A 25,337-nucleotide genomic window follows, 5' to 3' on the forward strand; every position below is an offset into this window, starting at 1 on the left:
CTTGTAAAATCACAACTTTATTGTCACAACAGTGTGACTGCTCTCGAACTCTCGAAAGTCGTCAGATTGCCGTACCGTTCGCACTACACCACTTGTTGTCTTGTAATTGGGAAATTCTTGACATCTACACGACTAATCAGCGACAGGGGTCACAAATTACAAGGTCTTTCACCAGGAGGAATCCCCAACAAGTCTGTCTGGTCTCCAAACCGCACTTTGTGATGAAAACACGCGACGAGTGACACGGGAAATGATGCGGTCGAGCGAGGATCTGCCTCTGATCTGGGGACTGAAATCAGGGCGAAAATGGTGTAGTGTGAGCTTTTATTTTCCTACTTTCATCACAGAGGACTCCTCTCCAGCCAATGTCACACTCGCACGTCCCGTCGCCGGTGATCCCCTCGTTACAGCGGCCATTTTTACATCCACAATCTGAGGAAGGAAGGAACAGGTAGACTCACAGTTTCTGCAAATGGATTTTCATTTTATTCATTGTTTATTGTATGAGGTATATTAACCCTGATCACAGTGGACTCCATATTTCCCGCTATTGCAGGTCTCACAAGCTGTCCCGTTGAAACCTCTGTTACACTGACAGACTCCGGTCCCGTTCGTCCCGTCCAAACACACTCCGTTACCGAAGCAGGGCCGACCCTTTGGACCGGGACACGGTTCACAGTGCTCCCCAAAAAACCCTCCACAGCACCTCCGCACCTGAAAAGAGAGAATACCTTTTAAAGTCTTTCATATTGTCAAGGAACAGCCTGTTTTTATCCCTGTTATGTGTTTTACTTTTATTTCTAACAGCAGAAGTGACATACAATGCTCTTCCTGAGGCAGGCGGCTCTGCAGCCGATGGTCAGCAGTCGCTCTTCTTCAAACATCCGAGTGAACATACATTTCCTAGTCCTCACTGATTTCTGCAGAGAACAGCAAGTTGTCAAAGGTGAGTCGGTTTTTATTTTTTAAGTTTAATGTCACATAGATCGTCTGTGTTGTAAAATGTTCAATGCTTGTACACTCACATGTTCTTGACAAAAAAAAAAAAGTCTGAGAGATTTTACTTTAAAGGGTCAGTTCACACAAACTAAAATCATTTCTGGTCAGTCTGTTTTTTTTTTGTTTTTTTTATATTTATTGCTTTTTAAAATTCTTCATCGATCAGTTGTAATTATAGTTGTTGGTATTTTATTTCCTATTTAGTGAGGAGTCACTATAAACCCTTTTGTTTTGGTGGTTTTTCTCATATATAATTTCTTTTAAAAAAAATCTATTAATGTTCTAGGTTTTTGTGTTTTGTTTCCTGTGCAAAAAATACTAAAGTGTATAATAATTTAAAAATACTAAATATGAAGTATCAGCAGTGGTTGATTTTCAGAGGGATTCACTTGAAAGTACTGCTCCACCTAAACCCAAGTAAATATCAATTTATCATTGTGTGATTCTCAAATTTGGCATTTTTTATGGACCATCTGAAATTTAAGATTTTCGGAAATAGACAAAGTGTAAAAATAGAGAAGACAAGGTATTAATGTAGTCTGTAGTGATTAATGTTTCTGGAATACGTCAAAATCTTGTATTAATTTGCATCAACTCAGTTCTTTCAACGTTCATCTTGTAGAATATTACAGTTATAATATATCACAGATATTTTAGTGACATCAATGATCATCTAATATTACTTAAATATAAAATCAAATCATCTGCAAACAATCTGATTTTAAACTTTTCTTTTCCTGTGTTTGTGCCACTTAGTTCTTCTTTCTGTCCAGGTTTTGGAGATAAAGGTTAGATTGCTGCCTAGTGCCCCTTCTTCTTATTCCCACAGAGTTTGAGAATTTGAAGTGACTATTTGAAGCCTTTAGTGGATGAAATTGTTTTTGCTGTCTGACAGTTTGTTCACTGTTCTGCTTTTTAATTACATTCCAATTTCTACATTTTGTGAAGGAACATTAATGCTGTGTGTGATTTTCAGTAGGATTTGGATTTCAGAAATCCTACATCAGGAACGGTGTCGTTCGGGCAGATTTTGCCTCGTGGGAACAAACAGTCGACACAAAGTCCCTGAGGAGAAAAAAAGAGGACGTCATTAATATTCATCATCAGTTCAGCTTGTGTCATTCAGTCTCTGTAGCTATTGGGTGACTTTACCACGACTTTCTGGTGTGTTATTTCATCACAGCGGTTCCTGTTGATCTGCAGAACAGCGGTCAGACCGTGAACCACTCCTTCACCACTCAGGATGTTGGAGGAGTTTATCTGAGCATCGTTCACAAACAACTGGAGGAGAGACAAACAGAGAGACAGAGAGTTTGGATTATTTTGTCCAGATAATCATGAGATCAGATGGATCTGGTCTCACAATTATGGTATCATTATCTGATTTTCTATGTTTTATACCTTTCCGTCTCGGGGGAAGAAGCCAAGCTGGAAGGAGAATCCGAGCAGCGTCTGTTTGTATCCTCCAGACTGCAGGTCGGTCTTTAACAGACGCTCTGCCGCCACCACGTGGTAACGAGTCGTATTCACATCCTATTAACAGCAAGAAAAATGAAAGCACCGAGACTTTTTTCAGTGAGATTCTTCTAAGCAGCTTCCAGCAACAGCTCAGCCATTTCTAAGCACCGGACTTTTTATTTTTTCATTGGATAAATAAGGGACCTGTTTATGTTCTTTGGACTTTAAAGACATAAATGAGTTCACGCTGCTATCCATGTCAAACACCACGCACCAGGGCAGTTGCAGCCATTTTCTTGAGGTAATCGTTAATGGCAGCATCCGTCGGAGCGAAGACAGTAAATTCGTTGGTTTGTTCGATCTCGTCTGTGATGTTGTAGTCCTGAACCACAAACAGACACAAATACTTACTGTAAAGAAACATTACAAATATTTCTCCAGAGTTAAAGCTCAGAATGTAAAGTGCTGCCTGTGCTTGTGTGTTCATACGATGAGATATGATCTGAAGAGAGAGAACTCGGGTCTAAGGTCGAGCGTCGCCAGCAGCCCTTCACTCAGCTTCCTGTCAGGAACCAAAACCTGCAGATGAAAACAGGCAGAGACAGAAAGGACAGCCTCTCAGTCTGTGGCGTCAAAGCTTCATCAGCATCACTAACACCGTGAGCCTCGTACCTTATCGATGACGTGGATCAGTCCGTTGGTTGCAGCTATATCCGATGTGGTGACGGTCGCTCCACCAACAGCCGTGAGCTGATAGAACAAACACGCAGAATAAAATCACAGAGAGACACATTTCTTTTATAAATCAAAGGGTTTATTTTTGGATGTATCACAGTTTCATATGAAGAAGAAAAGTTAATAGTTAGGAATTTTACATCTTGGGTTTTTTCATGTTTCTAAACATGTGGCGCTCAATTAATAAAACATTCTCATTAGAAGATATTTGCTAACAGCCAAAATGTGGATAGTTCATCTAAAAAATAAACCCTGAATCTTCTCTTCTGGGCAGAAGTGATGTTAAATGACAGTAAGCATCACCTCACTGGTTGTTGAAACAGAAAGTCTTGTCTTGAGAAGTGAAGTCACAGAGGAAACGGTGCTCAGGATGGACAATGGATAGTAACCCGGGATCATGTGATTTCTGTCAGATACGGGACAAATGGAAGATGTTACAAATGTTCAAAAACTGCTGGAGCCAGAGCTAAATTTAATTTCAGTCTGTTGCCATTCAAAACATTTTCAGGTTAATATTTTAGCTCAGGAAGCCACCAGCCATGAAATAAAAAATGCTGAACGTCCGACTTGTAAAAGCACCAGTAAGTAAAAAGATATGAGCCACATTAAAATTGAAAAAGTTGTAACCTGATGAGACTCGGCAGGTTTCCTTTGTTGATCCAGAAGTTTTTGTCCTCTGAAGACATTTTTGCGACAGCAGCTAAAGACGGAACCAGCAGCGTGAGGTTCTGATCCGACAGAGATTGAAACAGACCGGTCCTCTGACAGAGGGAGGCACAAAGACAGAAGTATAAACTCCGACACTGCTAACAGCAGGAAGACTTAAAGGGGCTCAAAATGTAAGGTTTGAACCGAAATCCAGGCCAACAAAAATCATAATTAACATTTGCAACACTGATGACATTTGTGATACAGGCAACTTTGCAATATGTGGTCTCCTGGAGTTTTAGTTCTGCATGTATGCACATCTGTCTTATATTGAACACAGTTCTTTAATATACACCCAACTGGAGTTTTGGTTAAATAAATGTATGATACGATACATGCACATTAGTGATATAGGCTCTTCTGAACTTGTTTTTACCTACAGTATGTACATGAGTTGTACTTTGGGATATAAAATTATACACCAATTAAATGTGTAATGTACACCCAGCTTGAGTTGCAACTCCATATGTACATAAAGAATGTTGTCATTTAGTTGCGGTCATTATTCGTACATACACGCTGCTTTAGTTGCAGTTAGATTTGCAAATTTGTGACATTCATTATAACCACATGCACATGGAGTTCCCCATTTACTCCTGTAAATTATTTAATTATCTCGTTGAGAATTTATCGAAACGAATTGATTTCTGGCCCAGATCTAAATGCCGGTCTGAGCAGGCCTCTACTCTCTGACTATGTTTTACATCCAAAGGCCTCAGACGTGAGTGATACTCACAAGAGTCCATGAGAAGAACTCCCCGGCATCGGGCACAGCCATCAGCTCCTGGAATCATCAGGAAAACACACTCAGGTTTGGTAGTGAAGATACCACACTGTCTAACGTTCGAGCATGGCCGTCACTCACCTGTTCCACCGAACCGAAACATATACGTCCATTTCCACTATATCCTTCATCGCAGACACACGTCCACTGAGAAGACAGCAGGCGACAGCTGGCCTGAAGACATGAACAGCAAAGTTACATCACATTCAAGAACGAGCGGCCACAGGTGCGTTTTTTGTAGATTTGGCATCTTTTGATCATGAAATATTCATTTTACGTTTTATTTTGATGTCAGAAGCTTTGTTGTCTGGTGTTCAGTAATTATTTTGTCACAACTGTCAAAAACAACATTTTTAGCCTCAAAGACTCAAACCAGTGAAAAACTATCGCCGAACTTGTGTTTCATGATTCAGAGATATGTCTTTAGTAATAAGACAACAGACAGAACAGTAACCGGGTTTGTCATTCTACAGTCTGGAATCGGGTTTATCGCACTCACCAGGTAATGACAGCCTCCATTCCCAGTTACACACTGGTTAACGGCTTCACAGTCTCGTCCGTCTCCTTTGTACCCGGACTTACAGCTGCAGTCACTCTGTTGGTTTAGCAAAGAACCGAACGTGTTCAAAGAGCGAGAGCAGGAAATGTGAGAGACCCTCTGGTGCCCAACCGGTAGGAGATGACAGCTTTGACACTCAAAGTGTTTCTGCCTCTGCGGTTTCTTATCATAATGTGAACGTGATGTCCGCAGACAGCAACCGAGAAAGGTCTCGTACAAATGAGAGACTTAACATTTAAGTCAAGCAGCGTTGGCGGGGCCGATGCCGCCATCTTTCATTTTTCACGGTTTACACTGACTTTTGTCCTTGCTGCACTCTTGTCCTCCCCCTCCTCAGAGGAATTTAGTACCGACTGTACTGTTCTATCTGTTTTTCATAAATGCACCCAAGGCTCCGTGGCTGCACCATGGAAGGCAGCTTTCATACTGAATAGATTATCCTGGTGAAATAAAGGAAACTGAAACTGAATACACACATCATACACACTGCTGAGATCAGCACAACTCATCCTTTCCAGTGTCACAGAATCTCAAAGGTCCTTAGTGGATAAACGTTCAAAACTCCTTAACATCAGATCTTGTCTCCATGCTTACAGCAGCTACCAGCAGCTAATAAAATATGACTTCTCATGGTGCAGATTCATCAAAATGGAAACAAATATGGCAGTGATCAAACTGACACTGTTTACTCACCCAAAAATCTGTTGTTCTAAAAAATTTTACCTGCCAGAGAAACACTTTTGGACAGACAACATTTTATTTCTTTTTTTTTTATTGAGAACCATAGACTTGAAAATATTATCAAAAAAAGAAACAAGGATAACGTATTGCCAGGAGGGTGGAAAGATAAGAAATCTTAAGGTTAGAAAATATGACCTATAAGGGAATAAAGTCATGGTTTAGTTTTTGGAAACGTGTGACGATAAAACCTCAGTGGACCTTACCTGTCCAGGTCCGACGTGGATGCAGGTGGCGTTGGGGTGACAGCCTCCTCTGTCAGGACTGTTACAGTTGTTGATTGGTTGACACTCGTCTCCGTCCTGCCTCCATCCTGTCAGACACTGGCAGGAGTGAGTCCCCGGTCCCGTCTTTATACATTTAGCCTGCAGAGGGCACCAGCCGGCACAAAGCCAAAGACAACGACACTGGACAGTGAGGCATCAGGACGGATGAGCCAGACGTCGGTGTTCATTCAGGTTAACACACAGTTGGGACTGTTAAAAGCTCAGTAGATATTATTTTAGAGTTGGTGCGACTTACATTCACGCTGCAACCGCCTCGGAGAGGTGGAGCACAGGGGTCAGACTCCACACAGGTGATACCATCACCTTGGTAACCAGGTTTACATACACACCTAAAAATACACAGTACACAAATTGAACTATGTGTGGTATAAAGAGGTGACGCACTGGTAACAATTCTCAGTCTGAAGCGAGAGGTGTCAGAGTTTAGCGTTGTGGGCACCGCAACCAAAGATACTGAAGGGCTCGCCAACAAAATAATAAAGAGGTGAACATTAAATACAGGTCTGTACCAGGATGTGAACTCTGGTCTCCTGTATGAGAGTCAGACATGCTGTACATCCATCCACCACCCTGACCTCCACCTCTCCTCTGTCCACCTCTCCATATAAAGGCCTCACTACCTCCTGTAGAGTCACTGAACGTCAGGACTCGGTCATCTGAGTTTCCCATGAGCTCTTCATCAGACGTCTGACTCTTGAGGTTGAGCGGAGAAATGTGACACAGTTATTGTTTTAAAGTTAAAACCGAGTGTGATCGATACAGGTAAACTCACCTTGTTGTCCGCTTGCTGAAGTCGCAGTCGGCGTGGGCATGACAGAACTGAGCCTGAACGCCGCAGGCCGCCGTCTGTCGATCGCAGAACCAGCCTGTGAAACCCTTCAGACACGACTCAGGTTTACATCGACCATCTGAGTCCGGCCGGTTATCACATTGTCCGTGGATACAGGGACAGGCTGTGGGCACACAGGTGTGGTTACATCGTCCTGTCATCGCTCCCACCTGTACGACGTCATGAGTTGAGATGAGTCAGACTTACTTGTGTCACAGTTTGGTCCATATTTGTTGGAGGAGCAGTACTGGCAACGAGAGCCTCTGAAGTTCGAATCACAGATACACATTCCATTTCCTCCAATCCCCTCCAAACACTGAAAACAGAAAACATTTCAGTTCCCTTCAGTCCTCTTAAAACACTGTAAAAATTCCCCACTTCAGTTCCTTTCAGTCCTTTAAAAACACTGTAAAAACCCCCCACTTCAGTTCCCTTCAGTCCTCTTAAAACACTGTAAAAACCACTTCAGTTCCCTTCAGTCCTCTTAAAACACTGTAAAAAACACTTCAGTTCCCTTCAGTCCTCTTAAAACACTGTAAAAAAACCCCCCACTTCAGATCCCTTCAGTCCTCTAAAAACACTGTAAAAAAACCCCACTTCAGATCCCTTCAGTCCTCTTAAAACACTGTAAAAAACAACACTTCAGGTTCCTTCAGTCGCAAACAAACCCTGTAAAATATTAAAATAAAAGCTGATAAAATGCAACAGCCAGGTGGAGTTTTTGAACAGGTTTTAAAGACTTTTGTGCATGGATTAATGGGTTTTAAGGGGTTAATTAAAAGTTAAATTTGACCAAATAACCATCAACAAAAACTATCCCTGAATTTTCACCTTATTTGTAAAGTTTTAAGGTATAAATTAAAGTAAGCTTTCGTGTTACTTAAGGAATTTTATGTGGTTTTTAAAGGGGTAAAAATCTCTCAAAAACCCCTCAAGTTGCCCAAAAAAATTTTCACATCAAGTTTATAAGTTTAAGTTTAAATTTACTCTAGAAATTATTTATTATTTTAATTATTTACCATGAAATTAACCTCTGAATCACTTTAAAATTGCCTTGTTTTTTAAATTAGGGGATGACTTTTTGTACTTGATAAACCATATTAAATCAATCCCTGAATTTTAAAATATTTAAAAAATGAAGGGTTTTTAAGGTATAAAAACGGATGGAGAAAAACAGATAGCTTTCCTGGTATTTTACAATTTTAAGGGTTTTAAATTTTATCAATTGGCATTAAAGCCATACCTGAATTTTAACCTTAATTAAAAAAAAATAATTATCCTTTAAATTTAAAAATAAAAAAATGACTTTACTCCTTAAATTATGCATAAAAACAATAAAAACTGCATTAATATGTGGCCATTCTTGTGGCTAGGAGTTCGAACATTTATATACACTGTAGTCACAATGCGCCTGCTTCCATTGAGGCCGGTGACCTTTACTTCATATCATTAACCATCTCTACCCATCAGTTTGTGTCATCTCTACTGTCAAATGATGGCTCCAAAATGCTCCTAAAATACTTACAAAAAAAACACCTTAATACTAACCATTAATAAAACCCTCATTTAAAACCCTTATTAACACACAGTTAAATACTGTCGGGCACATTAAAAAATGTTTCCGTTAGGAAGTCCAATTTCTGTTTTGTGGAAGCATGTAGGACGTTATAACTGTGTTGAGTGTGTCGAAAGCCTGACCTGACCGTGTCCAGAGCAGGGATTCTGGTATCCACCTGGACAGGGGGTGCAGTCTGGACCATAGAAACCTTTACAACACGCTGGGGTCTGAACACACACAGGTACACATCACTGGACAAATTCAAATGGGTTTGAAAAGGTCAAATTTTCCATTTCAATTGTTTCATTTTTCTTTCTTTTTTTTTTTTAACTGAAATTGCCCAATAAGTCCGGAAAGAGCTCGGAAAGAGATGATTTGAGATCAGCAATTCTGAGACAACTGGGCAGCTCTGTTTGTACTGAAGATCATGTGATGTGATCAGAAGGTCCAGAACAGCTTTTAAACGGACCTTGATATGACATTGTTTTGTCAACTGCTGTTTCCACTTACTTTCATTATAACATTTCAGTAATTTGTAACTAAAGTTGGTCACAGATGCTGCCCAGGGCCACTGATCTGAAAATGAATTCAGTACATTTATAACATCCGAATCACTTATGTACCGTTACAGTTGCGTTGCAGAGCGGTGAGCAACCGGTTGCCGGGATGTTGACAGCTGGACTGCCAATGGAGAGAGTGTAAACACATCCAAAAGTGGAGGAGCCCTGATCAGCGCACAGAGAGATCATCATACACTGAGACACAGATCTCTGTTTCATACAGAGACAGTTAACATATGAGTGTAGGTCCATAAAAAACCAAGAAAAACTCAACAGAGTGAGACGTCTTACTGTATAAACTCCAGACGAGCACTGGGATAGTTTTACTTTTGAGCAGCTGACACATTCACCCTGAAAAAGAGAGGAGATTCTTAAAGATCTCCAAAGCACATCGAGGTAAACTTACAGTAAACCCTGGTGTGTTTTCCTCGTATGTGCAGAGGCTGTGAGGAGGGAAGTGGTTTTACGCCGCACAGATTGTACGACTGTTAAGGCCAAGTTTTGATTTGTGATTTTAGCCTGTTGGAATAAAAACGAAAAACATATCCTGGGATCTCCTCCACGTTAATGTGAAAGAAAAACAGAAAATCATCATATCAGACAAACTGGAGCCAATGATCCAGAACGTTTGGCTTTTTTTCTTAAAAAAATGAAACAAATCAACTGAAAAATGGTTTTACTGTAAAGTTTTATTCAACAAGCTGCAGAATCACAAACTTTGGCTCCTGATCGGTTAAAATGTTTCCTCCACCGGCCAATGATATCATCTCTGGTTCAGCAGCATTTTCTATTCAGTAAGGTTCTGTCTCAGAGCAGAATCAGCTGTTAGCTGCAGAGATCTGCTCAGAGATCTGGATCTGATGAAGCTGTGGAGGTTTCACGCTGAAAACCCCAGATCTAACGTCTTACGCTGTTCCTGTGTGTTTAAGGCTGTTTAATGAATGTTGCTGAGGCTCTGTGTTTGATGTGCTTGAAGTTTCAGTGTGGGACATTTTCATCAAAAGACTAAAACAAACAAAAAAAAAGGAACATGGCAGCTTTGAATGTCACCTTGATGGTCTTGGTCTCGCTGACGTCGCATCTGTGGGGCAGCAAAGGTTCGATGGAGGACGGAGTCAAAATTCCATCCAGCACATACAGACGTCCGTTTTTAGCTTCCACTGCCGCCTCCAACACTGCCGCTCCGTTAACCAGAATCTGACCCTGAGAAACAAAACACCGCTCAAAAATCCAGACGACACTGAATGCAACATCAAGCATGGTCCGCACTCTGCGGTGGAGGAAGTACTCAGACTCAGACTCAGGTAAATGTACTTAGTTACTTTCCACCACTGGCTTTAATTGTAATATAATGCTGCTATATTTCTACTTTGACTGTTCTGTTTTCTAAGCCCCCAAAATAAGCATCGCTGTGATACTGGAATCTTAAAATGGCGTAAAAAGAACCCTGAAGAAAAATGAAGAAAAAACTCAACGCAGTCTGTCATTGAAATGAGAATCTTTTCACTGGAGAGACCTGAGAACCTTATAAACAGAGGTTTAGACCACACTCACATTTTCTGTCACGTTAATCGTCAGAACCTGATTGGCCATGGTCACAATTCTGGGACTTGACACGGCAAAGTAGACTTCCAGCTTCAAATCAGGAAAATGAATCATGATGAGAAGATCAGAGCAATGGAAACTGTATTAACTGAATTAAGACATGAGTGAGTCAGCGGACAGTTGTACTCACTGTGGTGGAGAGGACAATGTGGTTCCTGAGAAACTCCACCAGCTTGTTGTGACCCTGCAGATTCAGAATAAAGATTTCAAATAAGATGGAAAGAAAGTTAGAAAACCCAAGAACCCAACAGAAACCAGGTCTTTGATTGGGTTTTAATGGGTTTTGTGGATGGATTAAGGGTTTTAAGGTGTAAAAGCCTTATCAAGAAAATCAGCTTTTTTACCTTAGAATTACCTGCATTTTTCAATCACGCTACAATTGTGTATCTTTTCTATTTAGTAAAGATGACTCTAGATGTGGTGCTAATTGATGTGTAATGCGTTTTCTTGCTTTTTATTGGATAAAAACACTTTTTGTTATTTGGGATATACCCTCTGAAGTCTTTCTCCTTAAAAAATGCAGAAAGAGCAGTAAGAAAAATCTTTTAAAATCTTTTTCTTAGTACATTCAAGTATGAAAAATACCATACTTTATACGTAATGGATCATGGGTACATTTTAACCTTAAAATTGCCTTAATTTAGCCATTTGTGTGAATTTTATTTGCAGACAAGGGTTGACTGGGTGGGTCCATTTCAATTTTTGGTCAATTAGTCATTGTTGGGTCCAGCACACATTTTCACACCCCTTAAAATTCATGTGCTGAGTGGTTCTCACTTCAGCACTGCTGAGGAAAGGCAGGTGTCCTTCAGTCATCGCATCGAAAGCTGAGCTGCTGGGAGCGAAGACGGTGATGGGCCCAGGACGGTCCATGACAGACGCCAGGTCAGTTTTCTGCAGAGGAAGGGAACGGCCCACATTAGTCAATTTGTGAGCTACACTCTCCCTGAGTTGCAGCTACATAAATTTGATATCCGTTCTCTTGAGTTGAGTCCTTCATCCCACATTCAGTTTCAATGCAGAGTGAGTATTGATGATTACAGAACTTCTAAACTAATCAAACCGATTTTCTTAATCCAAACTGATCAAACCGACACATCAGAACTTTATACTAAAACTACCTGCACATTGTCCTGATCCTGATCATACAGTTTTACCCAGAGGCAAACTGATCATCTGGACATGTTGTCAAAGTTTAAAACAACCAATGGAACAACAGTGATTCACAACTATCGGTTGAACTCAACCCTGAACGCTGTCCATCAATCTGAGAGGTTCATCTTCTGAGGAACAGGAATGTGATCCAGAAGTTTAATGGAAATCAGCACAACAGCTTTCAACATATTTTATCAGTCAGAGCAAGATCCAGGATCTGACTGACTATAATGAAATTTTGTGTTTGAATCTGAATCTAAATGGTGCAGACCAGCATTTCCTATCGTACACTGCAAATGAACAGTAATCTCCTTACCTCTAACAAAGACTTGAACTTGTCAAATTTTCCATAGTCAGAAATAATCTTCATCAGGTTCTCCTGTGAAAAAAAATAGTGAATCAATAAAAACAATCAGTTGGTGAATCAGTTCACGGTTTTGTCACAGTTTTGTCACTGATCGGATCCGGCGTGAAACCAAACTTTATGTACCTCAGTATCACTCTCCACGGTGGCTGAGACGCTGTCCATCAGCTTATTGATAATGTGGATCATCCCGTTGGATGCGAGAAGATCAGACTGGATGATCAAGCCCTTCTTTCTGCTGCCATGGATACGGATTTTAGTGTCCTGGAAGAAAACCAACAAGATGATCTGTGGACTGAAAATTGACTCAACGCCACCTGACAACCAACCGTCTGGTGTTGGGGGGAGCTGGGGGATGTTCGACAAGTTGTCTTAAATAAACATATTAAACGATGAATTTGTAATTAAACCCTTCTCATAAAGAATAGCCTAAAAATAAAAAATATGATTCCCTTTATCGCTTTTTAGAAGATATATCTCTCCCTTGTGGCACTGGGTCAATTTCTGATTTCTTTCATCTCATGTAAATCCTGTATCGGCTGAAGTCCAATCTTTAGAACGTGACGCGTTTTGTCTGTGTGTAGTAAATCTCCTGGGGATGATCTTATTTTTGAATGATGTGATCTCAAACTTTTTTGTGTAAAGTGATGTCTGACTGCATCTTAAGTCGAAAATGTTGATCTACTAATCCGGGTTTAATGCGGAAGAAGACAAGCTGCCGTCACTGTGAAAGGATAAAGGATTTTACTCTTTAACTGCTTTTTTCAGGAAATATCGGATTGGACAGATTACTGCAATAAATTTTATAGCTTTTGAAATGAGGTTAATTCTGGTTGAACCTGTAGCAGAGAGGAAGTTTCAGATGATCTGAAAAAGATTTTGTTTGAAGCAGACTGAGGTCTCAGGAGTTTATGACAAAAGGAAACAGGAACTGTGTGTTTCCAACAGTCAGCAGTTCAGCTAACGTGTGTGTCCTGCCGGACCACCGTCCTCTTTCAGACCTTTTACTTTTCATTTAGTTTACAGCACGTTCCCTGTTGCATGTGTTTTATTGTCACTTTTAAAAGACTAAACTCTTGATAAAGATGGCAACAGTCGCCTTGGACCTGTGTTTTCTGTGTAACCAATTCATTTGTGATTGTGCACACGTTTATAATTCTGACGCAGTGCAAATGAAGATGTCATATCGTAGGCAATCTAATCTTAAAGAGCTGACTGATTTTGGGTGGAGACGTGGATATACTTCCGATTTTGTCTATTATACTGCGTTTTGTTTTTTTTTAGACCATGGCACGTGCTGCATCGTAGGTCAAAGTTGGCCAAAGGTGAACTACGTGAAAGCTTGTGTGGATTTATTTCATCTCATTGAGTGAACTCATTGACTGCAGCAATTTCACCAAAATGAACTGATTTCTGACTGAAACCTTTGCTCTAAAGAAATAAAGCTAAACTCAAAGCCAAAATAAAAACTTTAAACCATCTCATTAATCCTCAATTTCTTTTTTGTTGTTGAAGAGGCAGAAATTGTTTTTGATTCATGTTGTGTCTAAATTTAACATTTTTTTCCTTCCTGGTGTTTTTTGTTTTATTCGTTTGATGGTTTTAATGTTTGTCTCTTGTCGTGTTTGATCTCCCCTCACCTCCTCAGTGCTCCAGGTGTTCTTTATAATACGAAACGCTCATGGTCGTGGAAGCCTGTTTGTGTCTCTCTTACCCCCTCTGATGTGTCAGTCTCAGCTGATTTTCCAGTCAGGGTGTAAAAGACGTCAGTTTTCTTCAAAGTGTCAAATGGCATCACCCCAGCAACCAGGTGCATCTTACACAGGTATTTAGCTTTGGACAAGTCCGCTTTCAGAGTGTTCACCTGGGGAACACCATTTAAAGGAAACAGTCATTTCTACAGGCTCTTCTTCAGTAAGATGATTCCTGATTTAAAACAGTAAAAAGAACATTCATCATGTATTTTATTTAGACAAATTTCCTCTACAGGTATTTTGTCTCTGAAATTAACCTTCAAAACTGTTGTCAGAGCCGAAAGGAAGCAAAAGTTCCAAAATAAACACTGAAATTTTCCTTTAAAGTCAAGTGACTTTTAACTTTAACTTTAGCTGATCGATCAGTTTTTTGATGTGATTCTCACCGAAATTCCTCTGAAGCCTTTATTGATCGGGACAAATAGAGTGAAAGGACCCGAGTTCTGCAGTGGCCACGACAGAGACCCTGAAAACAGACACGAGCAGAACGTTCTTTATATTCGTGTAAACAACATGATAATGACATGTTATCTTAACAAAATGATTTCCTGTGAACTTAAAAAGTGAGAAGAGGCAGACTGAGACTCTTACTCCAAATGTGCAGAAATGTCGGTGAATTTCTCAAACCCAGTAATAAATGATGTTTAGGTGACATAACTGGAACAGCTGCAGTATCTCTTCTGTAAATGACCATGATTTTAACTGCAGCTTCCACTTAATTTGACTCCCAGGGAGAACCCAGACCACTGGATGGTCCAGTGGGAGCCTCATTCCTTGGGACTCTGAGATCATCTCTTCATTATTAGGACATTTAACCGGTTTTGTTATTTCTTTAAGCCCTTTTTGAGCAACTGTGTCAATATTTCTCCAGAATAACCTTGTCATTGTCCTGAATGCCCAGATCCAGCTCTCCACCCTAAACGGGCCGGGGTACTCTGTGCAAACTGCTTGTGGGACGGTCAACCAGAATCAGAATCAGAATGATAATCCATCATCATACCGAACAGAGAGATGGCGTTGCTCAGCTGACCGCTCCACTGTCCTCCAGGTTCCGTGTTCAGATCGTTCAGGCGCTGCATGATGTTCCCATAACAAACTTTACCGTTACCCAGGTAACCCTGGAGACAGGTACACCTGAGGGACAGGTGACACGTTAAAAACATCTGTACATGCAGGAGATCCAGAGGTGAAAATGAAGAAAATACAAGTGACTGACTCCACTCTTCCTGGGGCCACGGTGGTACAGTTGGCATTCTTGTGGCAGGAATCAGGTCTACAGGAGTCCTTCAGGCTACAGCCACCGTTAGAAAGGTTGTCAAAACCAGGAAGACACTCACAGTGAGACTAAACCAAACACAGCAGAGATGCAGAGGGTTAAATTTACTCATATGAGCTGGTCCTCCTAACCAGATCCTGATACTGTTCCTGATACCATTCCTCACCCTGATCCTTAGCCGGATCCCAACTGTTTTCTTTTTCTGATCTTGGTGCTCTACCTGAGCTTGATCCTGATCCTGCTTCTGTTCATAAACCTGATACTGATCTTGTTCCTCGTCCTGTTCCTGTTCCTGATCATGATCATGTTCCTGTTTCTGATCCCTAATCCTGATCTTGTTGCTGAATTTGATCCTAATCCTCTTTCTCCTTCTAATCCTGGCCCCTACTCAATACTGATGCCGTTCCTTATCCCAGTCTTGTTCCTGATACTGGACTGGTTCCTAATCATGTTCCTGTCCTGTGATCTTTTTCATGATCCTGATGCTAAAGTTTTCCTGACTTGGCTCTAGATCCAGATCCTGATCTTTTACCTGCTCTTGTTCTTGTTCCAGATTCTGATCTTAGTCCTGCTCTCGTCCTTGATCCTGACCTCCCAGTATTTTATTACCTTTCCTGGTCCGTCGTAGACACATCGGGTGGACTTGGCGGAGCAGCCTCCCTGTTGGGTCTGACATGGGTCGATGGCCATGCAGACTCGTCCGTCCCCGCTGTAACCCTCATTACAGGCACACAGGTGCTGGTTTGGACCAGTGTGGACACAGGAGGCGTGGACATGACAGAGCCGCTGGAGACACGGGTTTATAGCTGAGGAGACAGAGGTCAAAGTTTTAAGACGTTTCTTCAGTCTTAAAAATGTCCCACTGGACAAATGAACTTGTCAGTGATGAGAACAAAAACCACAATCGGTAAACGTGCTGCTGTTTCCTTTGCTACCAAAACTGCAGTGTCTGAACAAGACTTTTCCTTTGGCACTGATGCTTATGAAAGTCAACAGTGATACTCAAGCCTTATAATTATCTGTGATATGAATACGCCCCATGCTTCCACTGCTACACTGGTCATTGCTCTTTCAAAATGGATTGGCGTAAACAGTTTCTATTACATTTACATTACGTTTACAGGCATTGTTGCCAATTTAGCACCTTTGTTGCTACATTTAATGACTTTTCACATCCTTTGGCAACTTTTCTTCACCAAAGCACCAAACGACAGATCTAGCAACTTTTTGGACAAACTTTACCTACTTTCCATAGAAGAGAGTTGCCAGTGTTGCCCTGAAAGCATGTGGTTGAGTGTGTGGTCTTTCCCCCCGGAGACACACCTCTCCAAGTGTCTCCTTCAACTGACCCCACATCAGCTGTATAGACGTGAATGAGCTTCTAACTTTCTCTCTGACTGATCATTTTACAGGTAAGTATAGCTGATATCACAGCACAGCCGTCGCCTTTAACTAATGTGTCTGGGGATTCTGTCAGACGACGTCGTGATTATAAAATCAGGATTTTAGCAGCAGAGCAGCAGCTTGGAAATGGTTTGGAAGTGACTGCTGGTTAAAATGTCGTCTTAACGGGCCACGTTACAGTCAGTTTTTCACAAACAGAAAAACATGTGAATGAGAACAGCTTTATTTGGAATTCAGCTGTATTAAAATTCTCTATATGTGAACACAGCTGGTCTATCTAAATTGTAGATGTTGACCTAGTCTTGTTATTTATTCGTTGAAACTCACAGAGCTGAACTTTGGTAAGAAAAGTTCTGTATTTTTTTTTTTTTTTTTCAGAAATGGGTGTTTGAACTTTTACTCTTATAAAAACATGGAAAACAGGTTATTAAATTTGCACAATGACAGAATGTATGAGCTCACGGTGATATAGTTTATATAGAAACTCACATAAACACTGATCTCCTGATTTCTGGTAACCAGGTAAACACTGACACACCAGCTGACCCGTCAGAGCCTCTTCAATACAACGAGAGTTCTGCCGACAGCTGAGAGCCGCACACTCAGGTAACTCTATAACACGGGAAAGGTAACAGGAGAAAGATACAGGTAACAGCCGACAGGTAGCAGAAACAGAAACAGTATAGGTAACAGGTAAAGGTTTAAAGGTTTAAAGGTTTACAGGTAACAATAGCATGGCACAGGTAACTTGTTAAATCTTGCCCGTGTTCATGTAATGATGACACTGTGAAATAATTATTGCTTGATGATCAGAAAATCAAACGTTAATGATCAGAGTGACTGACCTTGGTCACAGTTTGGACCTCTGTATCCAGAGAAACAGGTGCATCTACCGTCACCTTTTAATCCAGAGTTACAAAGACCGTGGACACAGGAACACACTGGACCAGATTTATGGACAAACAAAACAAACAAACAAACACACAAACACACAAGCAACAAAAACAATGTATGAGCTATAAATATAAATATTAGACTGATTTTATGAAAAATTAGTTTGAATTTACCTGAGGTGCAGGTGGAACCATATCGACCAGGTGCACAATCCTCACATGCAGTTCCTGCAAAACCCACCTGAATCCAACACACACACACACACACACCAATGGGCACATGATTATAACCTCTTAGGCGACCAGTACAATCAGCTGCAGGTCCTCCAGAACCTCTTCAGTGAGAATTTCTGATAATGGTTGACTAGAACCATATCAGTGCCATTTTGAACCTGCACGGTGACCACTAGAACATCTTCAAGAATTTCTACAGCCTTGTGCAGATGAAAACTGACTTCCCAAAGGATGACTAGAACTACCTATCGTACCCCAGGAACCTCCTAAAAAATGACTACTAATACTTACAAAACCCCTATAAGCTCCTCAATGACCAGTAGAACCACCTAAGAGTCCTCTCAAACCTCACCAGTCACTATTAGAACATCCTAAGAGACTATTGGAACATTTTAAAATGTTTTATATATGCTTCTCAGTGACCACTAGAACCTCCTAAAGTACCTCCTAGAATCACCCAAAAGACCCCGACATCCAGTGTTTCAGTAAGGCGCTGGTCCGCCATGAGCCTCCGGAACAGCTTCAGGGATGTTAATCTAAATCATCTTTCTTCTGGACCCCAACATCCCCCTCAGTGACCACTACAACCTTTTGAAGAATACCCAGAACCTCCTCAGTGATCACCACAATCACTTGAATGACCACTTGAACTACCGAATGGGCGGCTGTGGCTCAGGTGGTAGAGCAGGTTGTCCACTGATCGAAGGGGTTGGCGGTGTGATCCCTGGCTCCTAATCTCTGTGTGCTGTAGTGTCCTTGGGCAAGGCACTGAACACTAAGTTGCCTCACTTGTAAGTCACTTTGGATAAAAGTGTCTGCCAAATGAGTAAATGGAAATGTAATGGAGAACCTCTTGATTGAACTCAAGAACTATCTAGAAGACCTTTATAACCTTCTTACTGTATCCAGGTGTGTTACCTGACAGCTGCAGGTCCCGTTTCCTCCCAGTCCATCAGAGCAGACTCCTCTGTTGCTGCAGGGACTGTTGTGCTGATCGGGACACTCTGAAACACAAACATTCACACCTCGCTGACAACACAACAGGAAGCAGTCAGCAGAGGTTTGTTCTTATGTTTTCTCTGAGGAAGCTGAAGCTCCCTGCATCCTTCCTCGCTTCGTCCCTCTCTTCAGTCCTCTTCCTCTATCCCTGTCTTATCTCTGCATGTTATCACTCCACCGGCTGTCTCTGTTTCCTCCTTTTCACTCTCAGTTTTCCTCTCACAGAACAAAGACGTCCCGACCAGCATTTCAAAATTCATCGAGATCGAATCACTTCACAAGATTCCCAACGGAGAGTCGGAGAGGACAGAGTTAACAAGAGACAGTAAAAGCTGCTGGTTTGACTCCCAGGACCACCTGTGGACATGTATGTTTGTGCGTTGGAGGGTTTGAAGTCAGTCCAGCTCCATGTGTAACTGTCAGCACATTTCTGTCCTGCTGACTCGGAGTCTGCAAAGGGGAAGGAAGTCCTGATCCCTGCAGGACGATCTGCATCCTGCAGGACTGACCATGTGACAGAAGTCACCTGGAGGACTGCTGAACAACTCCTCCTCCTCCAGCTCCATCTGTTACAAAATATATTTCTGTATTTTGTCAGATAAATCTTGGCGGAAACTTATTCAAGAAAATGTTGTGTTACGATCCCCCGCAGAAGCTATTCGGTGACGGTATAAAACCAAAAGTCAACAACAAGTTGAAATGCAGAAAAATAAGACTCAGGAGCAAAATTACTCCAGACAACAACTCTAATGGTCTGTAAAGTCAATTTCATGAACCCGTTGGTTTATTTGCATCGTTCAGTTTGTATTCTTTGATATAAAGTGAATTTGTACTTCAGAGGACCGTCCGACTTTGTTAGACTGACTTTCAGCCAGTGACACGAATCATAAAAGGCTCTGCTGACTCAACATCAAGTTTTAATCCCACAGGTCTCCGTCATTCATTGGTACCCCTGGTTACCGTGGTAACAGCAGGTGCTTACTAACTGATTCACTGTGAAACACTTAATGACATGACTGTTGTTTTGTTTTTTAGACTATTACGCTGTTTCCTGTGGCTGCTTCACAATAAAAGCCCGGTGAAGTGTTTTAATGTGAGGCAGCAGCAGCAGGAAATGTTGCGTTAGCATTAAGCTAATGCAGCTCTGTTGAAACAGTGAGGTTGATGTCAGTAACACTGGAGCACTGTGAAGGTAATGTGAATCCAGCCTGGGGATGGCGAACACTAACAATGAATACCACTATATAAAGAAATAATTACTGAACGTACAGTAAACACATTGAATGGCTAGTGCTGAAATCAATGCAGGCCATAAATGATATCATGAAAACTGAAGGACTCTGACTTTAACGTTCGTTCTCCTACGGAATAATTCCAAGTATAAAACATTTCTTTGTTCTTTGATTACAACATTAGCACTTTGTGATTTCTCTATATTTGAATTTCAGCAGTTTACAGACAGTTAAACTTTCAAACTTACTTTAAAGTGTGTTCAGTGTCATCACCTCTCTGAAGTTCTGCCTTCCTGTAAAACTTTGAGTGTTTGTAGAAATCCGTGCAGCTGTTATCAGCTGTTATCAGAACAATGGGCCCTGCACTGCTGTACTTGCAGTTGGCAATGAGGAGTTTCTTCATACATTTTGGGGGAAAGTTTACAGAATTATCCAGAACTGAATTGTAAATATTGGCTTCTCTGTAAGAAATTTAAACTGGATATTTGAAATGATTGAAAATGCAGCTAAATGTGTCCCTGCTCTGTGCTTCAGCATGACAAAATTCAGATCTGAATCCGACAGGCTGATGTATATAAATTTGATCCATTTCATTCCTGCTCCTGAGGAGGAACCCTTTATATTTTAATGACATTAACGTCTTTGTGTCCTCACCGATACAGTCTGGGCCCCAGTAACCTGGACAGCAGCTCTTCACCTCCACCTCTCTGTAACACTTGAAGGAGCAGCCGTTGATGCCTAACTTCATACTGGCGGTTCTGATGAAGTACCTGACATAAGAACAGAGAGAGACAGACAGACCCTCGATACAGGTTTCTGGACGCACCAAACAGCTGTTTTCTGCCGCTGGATGTTCAAACTCACTTGCAGTCTTGAGCGGTGGACCTGGGGGTCTGTTTGTATCCTGATGGACAGGGGATCAGCATGCTGATGCTGCAGGAGTGACAGGCCGTCCGAGTCTTCAGCACCGTCGAGTTGGAGCAGAAGTTCTGACACAAACAAAAACAAGACGAGTTTTAATATGAGTGAGCACTTTGAGTTTTAACTGTCTGACAGTTCGCTGACGGGTCATCACTGCGTGGTGCATGTTCACAGACTAATTTGTAGTATTAAACAAATTACCACACACAGAGCAGAGTTTTGTACAGGTCTCAAACTGACGCTCGAACCCGACCAGAACCCAAAGTGTTACGCAACAAAACACCTCAACCCAACACTTTGTTGAGCCTGTCAGGGCTGGGTCCCCCTCCACAGCCCCCAAAAAGAAAGCACCTACAATTGTGTAATTATTTAAACTAGTCTTTGTTAAATGTGCAGTTTTTTTCTGCAAATTTGATTAAAATTGATAAATAAATTCCAATAAAAATCAGTAACTGATCATGAAATTAAAGGTACTATATGTAAGAATGTGAAGCAATTTACATGTAATGATCCCTGTCTTATTTCCCATGTGTGAACGGATTGTAATGCGACTTTAAAAATGAGACCTTCCCTGACTTTCTGGGTTGTCTGTAACAGCCTGTGGCCTGATTTCTACGTCAAGGACACGGGCGACTTTTGCGGTAAAATCCAAAGGACGTGACGTTTAAGCTCCCGAGTGCCTCAGTGCCTCAGCGCAACAGTGTGCAACACTAGCTAACGTTAGCTGCCACCGCCGGACCCATTCAGTACAGTAACGTTACCTAACGACATAAAAGGTCTGTTCTATTATGCTAAAACATTAGCGCATTGATTTAGTGGAATGAGAGCTTGTGATGGAAACTATCACATCAATGATGAATTGTGGCAACACATCTTATTTATAAAATTCCATCTTGTTCACTAACCGTTAGCATTAAGATTCAGCATATTTAGCTGTGCTGATGTCCCTGAGCCTCAGTGAAAGCTGGACACACAGCAACCGATAAAGCTGGCTAGCTAGCTAACGCCGATGTATCATATAAATGCAGTCAGTGTGTCACGTAATGAGAAGGGACTGGCTCAACGTCACTAGTCTATACGGTCCTAGCTAGCAAGCTGATAACGATTAGTCAAACTATCTCCACACATTGTTTTAACGCCGTGCTAGCGCCGGAGAGTCAAATATAGTTTATAGTCAATCTAGAATAACAGTGTAACTTCAGGTACCTCACCAGGTGACTGTTTTAGCCGAGGCCGAGGATGCTCGCTCGTGCCTACCTACGTAGTGTGAGCACACGCATCAGCAACAGGACACTGACGGCAGTTTGCTTCACGGCCACTGGTGTCAGTGATAAAAAAGGATATTCTGAATGTTACACATCGAACCTTTAACACACCCAGACTAAACTAAACTAAACTAAACTGAACTGCACTAAACTAAGCTATACTAAGCTAAACTAAGCTAGAATAAACTGAGTAAAACTAAACTAAGCTAAGCTAAGATAAGATAAACTAAACTGTTGGAATTACAAATCTATAAGATAAGGTGTTGATCTTTTATCTCCTGGTCTCATGCTTTGAATAAAAACATGTCACAGGGCTCTTCTGCCGTCCGACATCTTTTATTACGACTCGTGTGACAGATTTGATTTTTGCCAGGATTTAACTTTTGAAGGGAATCAGCCTAAAAAATAGTAGAGATGTAGCATTTACCAGGTCACTGTAGAAATGATACTTTATTCTGATAAAAGTCTTTAAAAAAATGTTGATTTGTGTTGGAAACAGGTCACATGATTTTTTCATTAGAAAGTAAGATTTGAGTTTTCACTACCACAGAAAATGTGTTTGTTTGTGTTTTTTAACAGTTTTTGCAGGTTGTGTGTGTCTCAGTGTCAAACCAGATTTATGTTTCCAGACCTGAGAAACTTCTCCAAACTCCCCAGGCCCAGAAATCAAAACTTTCAAACCGCATGAAGTCGGAGTGGAGCGTAAACAGGAAGTGACTGTAATAATTCTAACGGCTGCTGCTGTTATCAGCTGCATCTGATCCACCCAGGAAACACTCAGAAACACTCACTCAGCTCCTGGAAAGACCTGGACAAACCTGGACTACTTTATCATTGGCTTCCAGACAGCAAAATAACCTGGAAAAGGTTTGAATCAGCAGCAAAACTGCCTTCAGGTTTTTCTGCAACGCTTTCGTTGCACAAATAAAATCTTTGACTTTGAGTCACTTCATTTCCTTGAGAGAAAACTCAGTGTAGGAAGAAAAAATAATTACTGGAACAATTTAAGGACAGAAAAGTTTGAAATAGCAAAAATGTTCACTTTGTTCCATATTTTGTTCATTTGGACTGAAACTGCTCAAGGAAAAACTTTGCTCCTTTAACTCCACAGATAAGGAAAACTTCAACACTCACTGATTAGTGAAGCTTAGTTCAGTTTTTATTTCAGTGATCTAAAGTGACTTATCTGATCCATGTTCCACCTTTACAGGACTTTGAGCTGTTTTAGATGTGAAACCAGAGGGTTCTTTAGTTTCTCTGACGTGAGTGATTAAGAATTTTAATTTACACATTAATCATTAAAAACATAAACGTTAATTCTGAGGTCTTACATTCAGGTTTAGGATTAAAAGTTGGTTGTAAGGGTTTTAAATGAACCAGTCTGGTTCTCAGGTCCACAGCAGGAAATGTCTCCGAAAGAATAAATGAATGAATGAATGATGTCACCTGTTGTGATGCAGTTGAGGTCTTCATCTCGTCCATCATCATCATCATCGTCATCAGAGAGACAACCAGCAGCCTAAACCTCTGACAGACCTCCATGTCTCGTGTCCTGGTCTGTCCTGTCTGTCCCGGACTCCTCCTGTCAGACTCTTTTCAGCCTCCCATCGTTCCTCCTCCTCCTCTGAACCCTCCATGTGTTTCCTGAAAATCCAGCTCAGAGATAATGTCTGACTCAGCTGGTTTTCACAGACCGACATAACTCTATTTAACCACACAGACGAGGAGGTGTTGAAAAGTTTGTGCTCTACAGTCGCGGAGAAAATTAAAATAGTTTTCATCAGGCTTCTAGCAATATCATGCAGGCGCAGAGCATTTAACCCTGCGGGGTCCTGCGTGATGTGGATTTACACATCTACATGTTTGTCTCTGTTTAGCAGCTTTTAAACTGTCCTCAGCCCACGTGCGTCGTGTCCTCTCTCAGCACAGACTCTTCATTTGGCCAATTTAACAGAGTATAAAGCTGCAAGGAACCAAGACCCAAGTGAGAAAGTCGTCTGTAAACATGTCCACACCTTAATTATTATAGAACAGCTCAAGCTTGTAAAAAAATTACTGTGTCACTATTTGTACACAGAAAAAAAAACTATGAAACAGCGTGATGGTGTGTGAAGGTCCCTCATCAGCAGCGGCAGTTGCTAAATAATCTCAAATATCAAATTAACAACAGCAACAGCAGCAACAACAGCAACAGCAGCAGCAGCAGCAGCAGCAACAGCAACAGCAACAGCAACAGCAACAGCAACAGCAACAGCAACAGCAGCAGCAACACTACCACTACTGCATCTAATAAAAATATTAATGACATTTAAAAAAAAAAAAATCAAAGCACTGAACAGTTTCACTCTCTAATCGCTCTAAAATAAAATTCAACCGTCAGCTGCATCATCTCACTGTGTATATGCACATATTTCATTTCAGTCATTTTTGACTCTAACGTAAAGTGTGAAAATGGATTAAAATAGTTTTTCATCAAATGTGACTGTTTTAACTCCTGACGTGTCTCTGACACACAGGAGGTTTACAAACAAGCAGAAAAACCAGGAATGATTTTAAGTTGGAAGCTCCAGGTCAGTGAAGTGGTCACAGTGTTTCTTCTGTTCAGATGATGAGTTTACACACACACACACACACACACACACTGCAGTTAACTAATGTCACAGTGTGTGTGTGTGCAGTGAATAGCAGGAAATCCTGGACTGTAAATTAGAATCCGTTGCTGTTTTCTCTTTCCTGGAACTTTCTGCCCTGTCATCACACACTGCTGATAACAAACACAAACACACACACACACACACACACACACACACACACACACACACACACACACACACACACACACACACACACACACACACACACACACACACACACACACACACACACACACACACACCACTTTGTGCTGACTGTCAGAACCAGCAAGAGTCGTCTTTGTTTTTCATTCAAACTCATCATAAATCACATGTTCACCAAAAAACAACTCGTCTTAAATTTTACATCAGGTTTCTACAGTCCAC

General features: G+C 41.2%; 1 protein-coding gene across 2 annotated transcripts in view; it reads right to left on the reverse strand.

The window, feature by feature from the left end:
* Positions 1 to 23,899, reverse strand: part of stab2 (stabilin 2) — a 41,113-nt gene extending 17,214 nt beyond the window's left edge. For both annotated transcript variants that reach the window (XM_040143226.1, XM_040143219.1), the window contains exons 1-39: positions 23,764 to 23,899; positions 20,996 to 21,120; positions 20,786 to 20,901; positions 18,819 to 18,904; positions 17,841 to 17,907; positions 17,619 to 17,714; positions 17,263 to 17,385; positions 15,979 to 16,175; positions 15,310 to 15,437; positions 15,094 to 15,227; positions 14,480 to 14,559; positions 14,054 to 14,203; positions 12,466 to 12,603; positions 12,292 to 12,354; positions 11,598 to 11,714; positions 10,951 to 11,004; positions 10,770 to 10,850; positions 10,266 to 10,418; positions 9,507 to 9,566; positions 9,279 to 9,380; positions 8,796 to 8,882; positions 7,305 to 7,413; positions 7,041 to 7,221; positions 6,504 to 6,597; positions 6,188 to 6,346; positions 5,184 to 5,279; positions 4,766 to 4,858; positions 4,637 to 4,684; positions 3,820 to 3,953; positions 3,496 to 3,598; positions 3,130 to 3,207; positions 2,947 to 3,036; positions 2,732 to 2,839; positions 2,401 to 2,532; positions 2,152 to 2,280; positions 2,002 to 2,064; positions 822 to 920; positions 519 to 714; positions 337 to 432 (exon numbers count right to left, since the gene is read on the reverse strand). In XM_040143226.1, the coding sequence (XP_039999160.1) occupies positions 337 to 432; positions 519 to 714; positions 822 to 920; positions 2,002 to 2,064; positions 2,152 to 2,280; positions 2,401 to 2,532; positions 2,732 to 2,839; positions 2,947 to 3,036; positions 3,130 to 3,207; positions 3,496 to 3,598; positions 3,820 to 3,953; positions 4,637 to 4,684; positions 4,766 to 4,858; positions 5,184 to 5,279; positions 6,188 to 6,346; positions 6,504 to 6,597; positions 7,041 to 7,221; positions 7,305 to 7,413; positions 8,796 to 8,882; positions 9,279 to 9,380; positions 9,507 to 9,566; positions 10,266 to 10,418; positions 10,770 to 10,850; positions 10,951 to 11,004; positions 11,598 to 11,714; positions 12,292 to 12,354; positions 12,466 to 12,603; positions 14,054 to 14,203; positions 14,480 to 14,559; positions 15,094 to 15,227; positions 15,310 to 15,437; positions 15,979 to 16,175; positions 17,263 to 17,385; positions 17,619 to 17,714; positions 17,841 to 17,907; positions 18,819 to 18,904; positions 20,786 to 20,901; positions 20,996 to 21,120; positions 23,764 to 23,859 (4,261 nt within the window). In that variant the 5' untranslated portion in view covers positions 23,860 to 23,899. The remainder of the gene's footprint in view (positions 1 to 336; positions 433 to 518; positions 715 to 821; positions 921 to 2,001; positions 2,065 to 2,151; positions 2,281 to 2,400; positions 2,533 to 2,731; positions 2,840 to 2,946; positions 3,037 to 3,129; positions 3,208 to 3,495; positions 3,599 to 3,819; positions 3,954 to 4,636; positions 4,685 to 4,765; positions 4,859 to 5,183; positions 5,280 to 6,187; positions 6,347 to 6,503; positions 6,598 to 7,040; positions 7,222 to 7,304; positions 7,414 to 8,795; positions 8,883 to 9,278; positions 9,381 to 9,506; positions 9,567 to 10,265; positions 10,419 to 10,769; positions 10,851 to 10,950; positions 11,005 to 11,597; positions 11,715 to 12,291; positions 12,355 to 12,465; positions 12,604 to 14,053; positions 14,204 to 14,479; positions 14,560 to 15,093; positions 15,228 to 15,309; positions 15,438 to 15,978; positions 16,176 to 17,262; positions 17,386 to 17,618; positions 17,715 to 17,840; positions 17,908 to 18,818; positions 18,905 to 20,785; positions 20,902 to 20,995; positions 21,121 to 23,763) is intronic.
* Between the last annotated feature and the right edge of the window lie 1,438 nt (positions 23,900 to 25,337).

Source organism: Xiphias gladius, chromosome 2 (assembly GCF_016859285.1).
Source record: "Xiphias gladius isolate SHS-SW01 ecotype Sanya breed wild chromosome 2, ASM1685928v1, whole genome shotgun sequence".
Taxonomy (NCBI): Eukaryota; Metazoa; Chordata; class Actinopteri; order Istiophoriformes; family Xiphiidae; genus Xiphias; species Xiphias gladius.